The sequence below is a fragment of the Rhipicephalus microplus genome, chromosome 3 (assembly GCF_043290135.1).
Source record: "Rhipicephalus microplus isolate Deutch F79 chromosome 3, USDA_Rmic, whole genome shotgun sequence".
Classification (NCBI taxonomy): domain Eukaryota; kingdom Metazoa; phylum Arthropoda; class Arachnida; order Ixodida; family Ixodidae; genus Rhipicephalus; species Rhipicephalus microplus.
Window position 1 is genome coordinate 807,975 of NC_134702.1, and position 14,526 is coordinate 822,500.

General features: G+C 47.2%; 1 protein-coding gene across 3 annotated transcripts in view; it reads left to right on the forward strand.

Annotated features, from left to right (window-relative positions):
• Positions 1 to 5,564: 5,564 nt before the first annotated feature.
• Positions 5,565 to 14,526, forward strand: part of LOC119184582 (monocarboxylate transporter 12-B) — a 226,395-nt gene continuing 217,433 nt past the window's right edge. For 2 of the 3 annotated variants that reach the window (XM_075888704.1, XM_075888705.1), the window contains exon 1: positions 5,565 to 5,829. In XM_075888704.1, the coding sequence (XP_075744819.1) occupies positions 5,595 to 5,829 (235 nt within the window). In that variant the 5' untranslated portion in view covers positions 5,565 to 5,594. The remainder of the gene's footprint in view (positions 5,830 to 14,526) is intronic. The other variant, XM_037433972.2, reaches the window with a different exon arrangement.

Genomic DNA, 14,526 nt, shown 5'->3' on the forward strand with positions numbered 1-14,526 from the left:
TTAGTTGAGCGGGACCAGAGGGCGACGGGGAACGGCTTGGTTGGGCGGACCTGGATGGCGAAGCATCATCTTGTGCCGTGTAGATCAGCATCCGAGAGCCAGCAGGTGGGCGTCGGGTGTTGGCATAATGCGACCATGGCTGCCAACCCCAGGAAGTGCGGCAATGACGTGAAATATGGCCGACTCGTCCACAGTTGAAGCAGATCGGCCTGTCATCGGAAGTTCGCCATTCTGCCGGGTTCCGGTAACGTGGGTGGTTGTTCGGTCTGCGGGACATATTAGGTGAACTGGGCAGTCGGTAGTCAGGTCGGTTAACGGGGCGTAGCATCTGAAGTCCGGCGTTGGCCAGTTCCTGGCGTACGACACTCTTGATCAAAGAAATCGTGGCGCGAGAGTCGTCAGGGTCCTGGACTTGGTCAGACAGGGGAGATGCTGCCTCGATTTCGTTGCTCACAATGCGCACGATATTGTTGGAAGCAGCAGGGGCTGGTGGCAGACGGGCGTCCTGGCAGGTAGATGTTGCAGCCGTGTTGGGAAGACGGGAAAAGTGTAGAGTGATACGGAGGCTTTTCGCGCCTTCGGAGCGTCGGCAATCATTAATAACGTCGTCTACGGTCGCTGAATTTCGAAATACGAGGAGATTGAAGGCGTCATCGGCGATTCCTTTGAGGATGTGCGCGACCTTTTCAGATTCCGGCATCTTGTCATCAACTTTCTGGCAGAGGGCGAGCACATGTTGCATGTATGTGACGTACGACTCGGTGCCAGACTGGAGTCGGCACGTTAGTTTTTTCTGCGCAGAACGACGACGCCCGATGGGCTTGCCGAAAAGATCGATGAGTTTCTGCTTACAGATGTCCCAACTCGTGATATCTTCCTCGTGGTTCGAAAAGCAAAGTTTAGCTGTACCATCAAGGTAGAAAATAATATTGGCCAACATGAGCGTCGGATCCCAGTTGCAAAGAGCGCTCACCCTTTCGTACAGCTGAAGCCATTCCTCCACGTCAGTACTGTCACTGCCCGAAAATGTGCCTGGGTCACGCGGTTGAGTCAGGATGACTGTGCAGTTAGTAGCAGCTGGATGCGGTGCTGTTGGTTGCTGCGTAGTTGGACGAAGCACGGTTGGGGTAGTATCCAAAGAATCCTCGTGCTCGTCTTGATCAGGCATCGCACAGGCAGCCAAGGAACATCCGCTGCGTAGAATCGTCGTGGTGTTGACTGTGGGAAGACCCGCACTCTCTGCCAAAATGTTACGGGGAGAAGGTGTCTGAAAAGTACCTTTACTTTTGGTAAACAGGCAGGCATACAATATGGAGCCCGGTCTGCACGAGCTCGCCCTAAACATCGTCCTCTTTTCTACAATGTTCATTTGTGGCACCCCGTAGCAATATTTTCTGCGTAAGTATAGATCAGTGAATGAGATGTTTAGTCTGGGATCCTATTAATGAGGGCCGCTGTCCTAGCACCTTTCACGAGGACCTCATTGGTCTTCGGATCTGAGCTAGCTTCCTGGGTTGCAAAGGTTGATGGTTTGGACAGTCCCATATCATTTCGTACAGGGTAGCTGTTTTATTGGCGCAGAACCTGCACTGTGGTGTGTGTTCGGATTTCTGTTTGACAGTTTGTATGGATTGGTGTAGGACAGGGTCTGCATGCCACGCCACGCTGATTCTTTACTGAGGCTTGGGCCTGGAGGTGAAAGTTTTTGACGTTCGAGTCTTTGATGTTGCAGAATTTCTGTATTCGTGAGAAGCGGGCCCATTCGCAGAGCTGAGAGTGGATGCGATAAGCTGGGATTGGAGGTCCGGAAGAGTAGTTCTCGGGCCAAGGCACGGGTGAGCTCATTGCCTTTAACTCCACAGTGGTCAGGTATCCACGTCCACTGTTTCCTGTCTCCCTCTGTACGTGGGGTCGATAGCTGTGTAAAGATTGGATGCGCAATGGGGCTAATGTAGTCTTTACAGGCATTTTGGTAGGCAGCTTCTAAATCTGTGAGAATGAAGGTGGACTCGGGGATTCGTAGGACGAGGCCGATTCGTACTTCCTCCACGCTAGTTGTGACTGTGTTTTGTGTTGACATACAGTCGATCTGTTTTCCTTGATGAATTACGATTGCCGCGTATTTGCCATTCACTGTTCTAGCTGCATCGTCAAAGAGTGAGGTCTCAGTGCCTCAGTACTTGTGTAATTTGGCCCGTGTGCGACGTCAATGTTCGTCAAAATGTGGATGCATATTGCGTGGTTTTATGTTGACATATTGAACAATTCGAGTGATGCGAGCGCCATCTAGTGAACATTTGGCGCACTAGGGGTGGCTAGGACCGACAAGTACGGCATGTATCAGCCGGGGCACGTTCAATGACACCAACACGCATACCAGGACAGTAGTGAACGCCCGTGTTTATTGCCGTCAGTTTTTTTACAGCGAAACGAGGAGAAGGGTTAGGGGTTTAGTAGATAGTAAAGAAATGCACATGTAATGCAACCAAGGCTTGCGCTCTTGGGCCTGATACGATACATCTTCCCATTCAGCGTTGTTGACTTAACTGCTGAAAGCTTTGATCGCATCCCAGACGTTCCGGACGACGTGTTTGACGCTGCGACATTCACTGTGGTATAACTGGCTGCAAAGGTTGTTGCGGACAACTTGGAACTTTCGTGGCCGAGCCGGACGGAGATTCTACAGAGGCAGGTGCCTGCCCTTCGTTGTTATTTTCGTTTCTCTGCCTGGTTCGAAAATTGCTAGACGTGGCGACTCACTAATCTTTCTGCATATAGCCTGCCATTCGCTCTCATGAGTTGCTGTCCAGTCAAAAACAACATCATGCTTCAACAGCGAACGCAATGTAGTAGTGCACTGGAATAGTGAGGGCACATATTTGCAAAAGTAGTTGACGACGCCCAAGAGCCTCTGTAACGCATGTTTGTCTCGTGGTGCCAGCATTTTCAACAGAGCTTCGACCAAAGCAGGTCAACTCCGAACAAGCACTTTGACGCGTTGAAAGTCATTTCTGCTTTTTCTGCCGCTAGTAGCGCGCTTTTGAGCTTCTCATTGTGTTCTTTCTGGCTAGCACCCCAAATGAGCTCATCGTAAACATATACACGCACACCAGGCAAACCATTAAATATCTCGTTGAGCGCTTTTTGAAAAACTTCGCTTGCCGATGAAATGCCAAAAGGCAGTCGAAGAAACCGATAACAGCCAAAGGGAGTTTCGAAGGTGCACATTTTGGAAGACTGCTAATCCAGTGGTATTTGATGGAACCCAGCGTTAACGTCAAGTCAAGACAACACCTTCGCTCCTGCCAGCTCTGCTTCTATGTCTTCTCGGCACGGCATCTGATAATGTTCTCTCCTAAGGCATTCATTATTTTTTCTTGGGTCCATGCATACCAGCAACCTGTTGCCCTTTTTAAGCACAATAACCAGCGGGCTTCCCAATCTGTCGGGCTGCTGACTTTTCGTATTATGCCTTCCACTTCCATTCACTGTAGTTCAGCGCGCAGAGGTTCTCGCAGCGCCAAAGGCATTCATCTGGCTGGCTCAATGACGGGCACGGCACCCTCGCGAAAGGTGATCATGTACCCGCGCTGTACACGGCTTGTTCTTTGAAAAAGCTGGGGAAATTCATCGATGTTCGTGGAAGGATCGCTACGGCATCAACGTTCCGTTTGATCTGCCCCAGGTCATCCGCAGCTTTCAGACCCAGGAGGGCACCATGGTATTTCTTAATCACGAAGAGGTCTGCGTAGACGCTCTGGTCCCCGATGGTCACGTGCGACGAAAATGTGTCAAGTTGTTTGATGACGCCGCCGTTATAGGATTGTAGAACCGCGTTGCTTGCTTTCAGTGGACAGGCCAGAATTTTTCGGAAAAGCACAGCAGTATCAAGTTTTCTTGGGACCCTGTGTTGATTTTGAGGTTGATGTCCTTGCCTGCAATATTCGCTTTCATGATCCAGTCCCGGTCACTGTTGTTGTTTCCGATGGGGACGTCCAAAACATCGAAGCCGTCGTTTTGGTATGGCGTCTTCCTCTCGTCCTTTATCTCGAAGATGGCTCCGTTTGACTGGAAGCATGACAAAAAATAGTTACGCCCCTAGCACAAGTAGCAAGTTTTCCCGTAGGCTGGACAGCGCCATGCATGAGATCGGCTGCAGCGGGAACATTTGAAGTTTCAGCTTGACGATGCTGCAAGGACGTGAAGGTCTCCGTCAGTCTTCCACCACAGCGAGTTTTCAGGTGCTGGTGTTTCTGCCACCTTGCATAAAGCCTTTGTCCAACGTAAGGCCATTGCCCCTGAGCAGCTTCTCCCGAAACTTCGGTGAGTTTGTACCGAACACAATTTGGTCATGCACCATCTCGTCCATCATCGTCCTATACTTGCCAAACTGCACCTGCTTCTTCAGCACGTGGAAGAACTGTTCGAAGGGTTCAGCTTCGCTCTGTAGTCGAGAGCGGAAGACGCAGCGCTCGTGAATTGTGTTCTCTTGCTCGACGTAGTATTTCTCGAGCTTGGCCACTACCCTGCCATAGTCCTGCTTGTCTTCGCCTTCATCGAACGTAAGGTTGTTGTACACTTCAAGTGCCTCTTCACCAGCCATGCTAAAGAAAAGAGCCGTTTTTGCTGCCTCTGACCTTGGTTTTTCAGTGCATTCCGTGGCTGCCAAAAAGAAATCAAATTTCTGCCGGAAGAGCATCCACGTTTTTCCCCCGTTGGTCGAGAGACCCAGAGGCTCTGATGGTTTGATGTACTCCATGCTTGCGGTGGTTTTAAAGGCTGTGGTGTAGGTACCTACTTGTTATGGTGCTTCTTTCATCGTCGAGCACGCAAGGCTCCAGTTCCGCACTTCTAACGCCATGTATCAGCTGGGCCACGTTCAATGACACCAACACGCATTTTAGGACAGTAGTGAACGGCTGTGTTTGTTGCCGTCAGTCTTTTAAAGCGAAATGAGAGGAAGGGGTAGGGGTTTAGTAGATTGTAAGGAAAAGCACGTGAGTGCAACCAAGATAGCTGGCTTGCGTTCTTGGGCCGGATACGATACACGGCATACAAGATTAAGGAGCTTCATCACGAAAAACTTTTCACGATGCAGCAATATTCGAACTCCCGCCCCCATCATACCCAGGGGAGTGTCTTAACCAGCCGTCTATCCATGCACGCTAACAGCTCACCCTTGTATAGTATGGTATATATAGCTAGGGTTTGGGCAAGGGACGGGAATACAGCGAGCACACAAAGAAATTCAGTCAGAGAAAATCAAAGAAAAAACAGTAGAAAGCGAAAGAAGAAAAAGAGAGAGAAACAAATAAATGAAAAACATAAAAACAAAATGAAACAAAAAGTTAGAAGAGAGGAAAAATTAAAAAAAAATCGAATTTAGACAACAAAGGCTCCCCATTTCGTCGACGCAGCAGCGGTGCGAAGCTGCTACGCTGTCTCGTTAGCATTGCAACTCCTTCGCAATCCAACTTTTTTTTTTTCCTTTTTTCAATTAGCGCGCCTCCTGTGACACGGGAGGACGTTCGTGACGCCGCGCCGCGGTGGAAGAGCGTCGGCGTGCCGCGTCTTCCTGGGCATTATTATCGGGCATGAGTTCCAGCCAGGCAGATAGTCGGCGCAGCGGCCGTAAGCGGCGTAAGACTGGGCCGGACTCACGCTACAGTTGGGTGGTTGCTCTGGCGTGTGGCGGTGTGAATGTCTTCATGCATGCCTCCAGCAAAGTGGTGGGCCTGCTTTTCTTCGGCATGCTCGACCAGTTCACCGAAAGTAGAGAGACGGCTGCGTGGCCACTTGTCCTCAACAACACGCTGCTCAACGTTGCAGGTGAGTGAATTGTCCATGAATTTTGTCACGCATCGTGCTATCGCCACATGCCCAAAGGGGTTACGTGGTGAAAAGTCGCTTTTATTAGGTCAGGAACGCATAGGTTCATGTTTCGTAGAGGGTGTCCTTCACGCCAACTTGAAGATGATGTGTACAGAAACACAGGGCCATTTGAAAGGAACAGATAGCACTTACGCTAACAATCGCTGCAGTGTTCTGTCATGGACCTTCAATGCGGGCATCTTGTCCGACTTAAGAACCACAGCGCACAACACGGACGAACAATGACACATGTAGGCTGCGTTATGTGTGTCACTATTTGTACACATTGCACCTCAACATCATCTACAATCAAGAAGCTCTCCAGCACCACCTTGTCGAAGTCAACATCACATGGCTGCAGAGGTCACCGAGCATATGAGCAGTGCTCGGTGCACTTAGTTTACTGCCTGCGAACAACAACAGTGTGATCAAAAGCAAAAGAGGAAGTTACTCAACTGAAAGTCAAGATTCAGTGGCTGCTTCCATTTTTTCACTGTGTTAGGATACTTGCTTGGTCCGGCCCGATTTTCGCGATACGTTGCAATGTGATATGTGATATGATTACGCACGATTGAATATATATATATATATATATATATATATATATATATATATATATATATATATATATATATATATATATATATATATGCGTGTGTGTGTGTGTGCCGGCACTGACCTGAGGTCTCAATAATAGGTTTTAATGTCACTTATCACAAGCATAGGTTGCTCAAATAGGCGTATTAATCATATCTGGTGCGTTCGTCCCAAAAGCACAATATGGCTATCAGTGACGCCGTAGTATAAGGCTCCGTAAATTTCGACCATGTGGTACTCTTGAAAGTGCACTAACGCCGCACAATGCCACCATTTCTCCTCCATAGACCGTGATCCAACCCGCCCCCTTCGGGTCCGAGCACCGTATACTGCGGCGGAGTGATGACCAACTTGACCCACAAGAGGCAGTGACATCACGGGGGAAGCACAAAATCTTGCGAGATGGTGCAAGTCAGCTTAGCAAGCGAAATTAGCATCTTCACACTATCGCAGTTGCCAGATTTCTCTATCCTGTGCAAAAGTGACTACGTTTAAGGAAAGAAGATAAACTTATTAGCTACATTTTATTTTCTCCATTTGAATCAATTCGTTGACTCGTGATGTAGCAGCCACCGTCGTCCAGTGTCAAAACGTGGTCACCAAAGCGTGTTTCTATCTTCGCAAATATAATTTGCCGCTCAACAAAACAAAATACTGTTGGCCGAGAATCGGAGCCTTGCACACAATGTCCAACGTGAATGTAAATTCTGAATGAAAAGCGTAAGCTCAATGTGCTTCAATCCCAGCAACTATGATTTAGTGCACACTCATGTAGTATTACTTTTTTTCTATCGTAGCTGGTAGTTCCACTCATTTCAAGAGAAGTCACGCAATACAGGTTTCTGCAACAGTGCGACACACTTCGTCATCTTGTATGACATGGTTCCCAGAGTCAACAGTTTATGCTTTATGAATGAGCAATGTTTTATACCCAAAACTGATTAAACTCAACCGAGTTGTTCCGTTCTTCATAGCAATTTGAAACAAGCAACCATTTTTGTTTTTACTGGTTCAACTCGTTTACGCGTACACAATGTTTCCTCTTGCTAGTTCTTGGAGACAGTAAAAAAAAATCAGATCAGCACAAAAGGAATAATATTTACTTGCTATATACACTAATGAACAATTGGTTGAACGTGTGAAAACGTTTTTGAATAAAATATAAGTGGTCGTTTTAGAATTGCTATATATTAAGTGTATCATGACTATCATCAATAAAAACTATATCAAAGTTCCGAAACGTATGAGCAAGAAAAAGCAACATTATGCTCTTAACGAATAGTCACACAAAGAAGTGACAAATAAATAATTACAGATATAGCTGTTGTACATCATGAAAAATCACTCAAGCAAGCTAAACAGTGATCCCCAAAACATGCCCTACTACTCGTTCCACCGATCCAAAGTACGGGTGAAGTATTGATATTTTAAGACTTCAGTTGAGGTTTACATGTGAAAGAATAGCTCAAGAACACAATATTGTAATAAAAAATCAATAATAGGCTTGACATTCTTTTTGTCGCGACAAGCAATGTCTCCTCTTAATTGATTTCAGCAATTACGATTTCTGCTGTTGTGATCGTGTACATTTCTGTCAGAAAGCGCAAGCATTTAGTCGTTGATTAAAAAATGTCGCAGTTGTTTTCGCCCACGCGTGGGTACACATTTGTCTACTTTCACGCCTCGTGGCTGAAGTTGGCTACTTTTCCCCAGTTGGATAGCATGACTATCCTTTCAACCTGGCAACACAGCGGCCATTCATGCAGTCATCTTCTCCAACGTCATACTTCCTGTGCGTTCGGTGCTGATTGGTCTCTAGTAGGGCCCGGAAGGTGAATGTCCTATTAGATTAAAATACAACTAAATTAATCAGTGGTAATTTTCCTAGCAGGTAGACGGTAGGAAGCCGAGAAAATTAAGCAGCAAAGTGGTTCTGTAACGTAAGCGAAAACTTCTTGGTTCTGTTGAAATTATCTCTTCACTTTACTGTTGCAACGTATAGGACAAATATGTGCAAAGTGTTCGTATATATGCATTGGTTACGACTTTGGTCCCATCTTTTCTAATATGTTTTCCTTAGGTATTGATCAGAACATTCTGACTAATCTTGGTAATTAGAGTCTAACCAAAGACATCAGACACAATGATGATTTTCACTTGTGCTGAAGGATGTTCCTAATTTTGACCTTGACAGTTGCATTGAGCGCGTAATCTGTTATACTAAGTTGTACAGCCACACATTGTTTTACTTTTGATAAAATAAAATCAGCGTGATTCAATTTTTAGTCTCATTCGCCTTCATTTTCATGAAGCTACAGAGTCTGCTTGGTGTGGACTGCGAGCTCCGTAATACGGTTACATATTTGTGACAGTTCGCAGCCAAGAATGATCACCAAGATTTATCTCGGCGCATATCTTAAACGAAGTCTTTGTCGTTTTTCGCCTTTTCCCTCCCAATTGGTGCGCTTATCAGGTGCGGGGTACTTGGCCTTCGGTGCGCGGGCAGTCGCAGCTGACGATAAAGCATCCGTAGCCACACGAAAGAAACTAGTCGAGCTAATGTTTTACTTGCATGAAACATTAATCAACATAAAAGTCCTTCACCATGGAGCTCTTTCATATCAAGCGCCTAGGATATGTAAGCTCAAACCTTACTTCCCCAGCCACCCGCGTCAGCGAAACCTTCAGGACCCGAATAATGTTTCCCATAAACTTTTATTTGTTAATCTTACTTGTCCACCCATCACCTGTTGGGCAAGGTGCCTAAGTTTAGCACAGTGGAAGCACACTAACATGCCAAATATTTTTTCACGTTGTTTATCCAGTATCTCTCAGGTTCGAATCAAAATGCATTGCTGAAACGGCCGTTGAAAAATAGATTAAATGCGATTGGGTGCGATCAGAAGGGCACCGTGGGAGATCGCAAACGTTTGCAAGAAGCATACTTCTTAGAAGAAGAAACAAAAAAAAATATCGAGCAGTTTTACATACCCAAAGCCATGGTGGCAGCAGCATTAGCGAACCATCTCTCAGAAAATAAGCATGCAGGGTGACGTAGGAGCCGCCTTTCAAGGTTTTATTTTCAACTATACGGCGTTAGATGTCGGCCTGACAGCTTTCAAGCCTGTGTAAGAAAGTACGTTCTTACACTTCTTGGTTTTATTATTTTCATTGCTTCTCTCTTAAATAAATTCAGCAGATCCCACGTACCTGGGAATGAACGTTATGCGAAACACGCGGAGAGAACGAGACCGTGTTGCAATTTTTTTATTGAGCAACACGTCATGAAGTGACGCTAAATATATGTACAAATGCTGCACGCACAGACACATGTTGAAGAGCTGCAGATGCTTATATAACCAGTTGTTTGCACTTGCGCAACGATGTCAACTGAAACATGCCTAATAGCAACACCAGAAGCTTATATTAGCAGCAATGACAATCAAGTTTAAGTTGTCGCATATGACTACATCTACGGCATCAGAGCTTGCTGCTATAAGGGCTGCTTTACAATATCTCGTTCAAGAACGTCCAGGAAAATGGGTCATATTCTGTGATTCAAAGGCAGCGCCTAAGAGTTTGCAGTCTGCCATGCGTAGGAGGAGTCATGACCAATTGGTGCAAGAAATAAGACATTGCAATCATGAAGCTCTAGCACGAGGGCATGATATTATAGATCAATGGCTGCCTGGACATATCGGTATTACTGGAAATCAATTACCGATGATTCAGCCCGCTCAGCCCATGAAGGAACCCGTGTAGTCTCGATTCCTCTATCAAGGAATGATGCAGCAAGACAACTTTACCTGCTGGCTCGAGATCTCACACGCACGTTCTAGTCGTCTACCAGCTTCCAAAGGTGTCAGTTTTATGAACTGGATCCTTCGCTCAAGCTAAAGCTACCATCACAACTTTCCCGTTCCGATGCGACACTGTTATGCCGCCTTTGGTTGGGTGTTGCATTTACAAAAGTGTACTCCTTTCGCATTGGTATGGCAGACACTCCTACATGCGACTACTGCGGAGCTGAAGAGACCATCGAACACGCCCTGTGCAGCTGCGCTTCCTACGACACACAGTGATGCCAGCTCCGGATGGTTTTGAATCAACTTGACCCCAGACCATTTTGTGTGCAGAAGATACTAGGACCTTGGGCATCTGCCTCAGTTTCGCAGAAAGCGACTAAAGCACTGCTACTTTACCTAAAGTCAACAAACCTGAGCAACCGCCTGTAGACTGTGTGAGCTCTCCGAGTGTGCTCGTGATTGTGTGTACCTTCTCATCTCTCCGCAACCTCTTTTCTCCCCTTTATCCCTTCCCCAGTGCAGGGTAGCAAACCGGATGTGCGTCTGGTTAACCTCCCTGCCTTTCCTTGCATCTTTTTCTCTCTCTCTTCTATATTAAGGGCTGATACTAGCTCTGGATACTGCTACATAAATAAAGTTCAGAGCATGGCAGCTGATCACAATTGGCGTTAACCCGAAATGGCGGCTGTATAAAAGGAGTACATACTTAATGTTTATAAACTTGGGTTGGCCGCAATGCAACCACTATTGATGTTTCGCGAAGATTAGCGTCTATTTGAAAAGTAGTTTTGAGACCTGGCGTACAGCTTTGTGGTACAATGCTTGACTGCCACGCAGAATGCTTGGGTTCGATTCCTGCTGGTAATTTGAAATTTATTATTTGCATTCGTCGGAGGGTCAACGGTGCCTATGTCATTTTTTTTACCATTGGCATTTATTCTATGCCTTCGTTGGAACGACGCTACCGATGCTGGATATTGTTTAACGCCGCTTTAAAATTGCCCATGTGTGTTCTCGTCGTTCCTTGGTAAATACTAAGAGTCAATCACCTGTGGCACATGCCCGCATACCAGCGGCACATACCCGCCCTTGGTATGTGCCACTGACTGGCGAGAAGTGTTTGACGACGTACGCAACGGAATCGGGACATTATTCATGTCTTGACCATCGCGTCATATTCGTCAAACCATCTTGTTCTGCCATGCTAATTTTGGTTCACGCCTAGTCAAAGACGTAACCACGAGGGCACCCAAACGTAAGCGGCTAGATAGATAGATATGCGCAAGGTCACCGAAGTTCGATAAGAAATACTTCGCATTTGAAAGTGTATACGCATGTCATCTTCAACCTTGCACAAATTCGTAGTCATCCTAAAATTTCATACTATCTTTACTGATTGAAGACGAGCGTGTCTGCTGCGGCTTTTATAATGAGAGGATGCTGATTTTTATTCGTATACCCTAAAAGCCCATTACGCAGGAGTTTTAGCTACTCAACGTTGTAGTGAAGGATATTGTTAATATTCTGTGAAACCAGTAAACAAAGTAAAGTAAAGTTCCATGAACTAGCGTGCGAGGAAAAGGAAAAGCAGAAACAATGGTAACGTATGAATAAAAAATTCAATAAGGGGAACACGGTGAGTAGGGAAAAAGTGAGTAGTTCAGGAGCAAGTGTCCTAGGCGCTACCAACAGCTCACGCACTACTTGTGGCTGCTTCACTGACCTATGCTGAATCACTGAACGGAACCCGACGTCTGCCTGTCGCGAACACCCACATTTCTTTGTCGCGAATGCCTACGTCCGCGCGCCCCTTTGTCGTACCAACTGAGCCTATGTACCAGCTGCCCGTCCTTTCTCCCGGCCACCACCACAACGCTTTCAGAACCCTTGGCGAACTCAAGACAACCGCCCCATATGCTTCGCCTGTGGAATCGCGGCTCACGTGGCGCGATTTTGTCGACGGCGTGAGTTTTTCCCGCGTGACGACGTCCGGCTCAACAATTATAATTTCTCACCACGACCGGAGCTTGCTGTATCTGGCGAGCCTGCCACCATGGATACATCACCTCGCCGGAACTTCAACAGGCACCGGTTGCCTTCACCTCAACGCCGTTCCCTTTTCCCTATGCTACGTCAACCTCGCCCTGTCCCTGAGAAAAAACTAGGAGCCGCAGTTCCGGGGGCAAGAACTGCTGATCTTTCGAACTCCACAAGACCTTGTTTTTCGCCGTCCAACGTCGTTGCTGTCTCTGTTGAAGGTATACCTGTATTCGCATTGGTCGATACTGGCGCCGTAGTGTCTGTAATGACTGAAAAACTTTGCCGTCGACTAAAAAAGCCACAATGCCTCTTCACGACTTCGTTTTGAGCACTGCGAGCTAGCAACAAATTCGCCCTTTTGCTGCATGCGCAGCACGCGTCGCTATTGCTGACGATATTTATGTCGTCGAGTTTGTAGTGCTCCCGCAGTGCTCCCATGACATTATATTAGGCTGGGACTTTCTCTGCACTCATTATGCCGTCATCGACTGTGCTCGCGCCGAAGTGGAGTTCGCGCCGTTATGCGACGCTGCTTCACTCGACTTGCCCCTTTCACTTGCAAAAGCTGTCGTTGCCGCCGACACTTCGATACCCCCGTTCTCATCCGCCCTAGTTCCGCTTTTCTGTGACGTCTCTAGTGGCTCAACTGTTATTTTTACGCCTTCTGAAACCGCTGTTTGCCGCAAGTGCTTCCTGATCCCTTTCGCCATTCTGAGCATTCACGATGGATCAAGTGCAATTTATGTTTCCAATCCGTTTCCCTCGCCTTCCAAGTTACTGTGCAGAGAGTGCCTGGGGTTTGCCGATGACATTGATCTCTCGAGTGCACGTGTAGTTCCTGACCACTCGACTACGCTACCTATTGACGCTGTTGATTGCTGCGCGTCACCCTCTTCCCCATCATTCACCGACGCAATTTCGTGCTGCATCGACACCAACCTTACGGTTCAGCAGCGCGCCGACATCATCGCCCTCCTCGAGCGCTTCCGCGCCAGCTTCGATCACCAGCAACTGACTTTAGGCCGCGCTTCCACAGTATCTCACCAAATCGACACTGGCATTCACGCTCCTTTACGTCAGCGTCTGTATCGGGTATCGGCATCTGAACGTCGTATAATCGCGGAGCAAGTTGACGACATGTTGAAGCGCGGCGTCATTGAGCCCTCTAACAACCCGTGGGCCTCCCCAGTTGTTCTAGTCAAGAAAAAGGATGGCTCAATAACATTCTGCGTCGACAACCACCGGTTGAATAAGATCACGCACAAAGATGTTTACCCGCTACCTCGCTTAGACGATGCCCTTGACTGCTTACAAGGCGTAGAGTTCTTCTCGTCACTAGATCTGTGCTCAGGTTATTGGAAGGTTCCCATGGCTGAGGCTGATCGCCCCAAGACGGCTTCGTTACCCCCGATGGCTTATACGAATTTAACGTCATGCCATTTGGGCTCTGCAATGCGCCGGCCACTTTCGAGCGCATGATCGACAACATCCTCCGTGGCATGAAATGGCAGACATGTCTGTGTTATTTAGACGAAGTCGTGATATTTTCAAGCGACTTTTCAACGCATCCTCAGTGCCTCGAGACAGTGCTTACTTGCCTCACCTCCGCCGGTCTACAGCTCAACTTGAAGAAGTGCTGCTTCGGCGCTGGAAAACTCCTAATTTTGGGCCATGTTGTATCTAGAGATGACATTCTTCCGGATTGGACGAAACTCCGTGCCATTGCCGAATTTCCTATGCCGAACACCTAAAAAGAACTTCGCAGCTTCCTCGGTTTATGTTCATATTGTCGTCGTTTCATTCGCAACTTCGCCTCTATCATGTCGCCCTTGACTGACCTTCTTACCGGAAACAGCGACCTTTCTAGTTGGTCGTCAGCTTGTAATGATGCATTCACCACACTCCGCCACCTTCTTACGTCACCTCCTATACAGCGACATTTCGATCCTCTTGCCCCGACGGAAATACACACGGATGCTAGCGGAGTTGGTCTCGGTGCTGTGCTCGCCCATCGTAAACCCGGATTTGATGAGTACGTCGTCTCTTACGCCAGCCGTTCACTCACAAAAGCAGAAGCCAACTATTCAGTCACCGAAAAAGAGTGCCTAGCCATCATATGAGCCATAGGCAAGTTTCGACCCTATCTTTACGGGCGCCCATTCAGTGTGGTTACTGATCATTATGCATTATGTTGACTCTCCTCGTTAAAAGA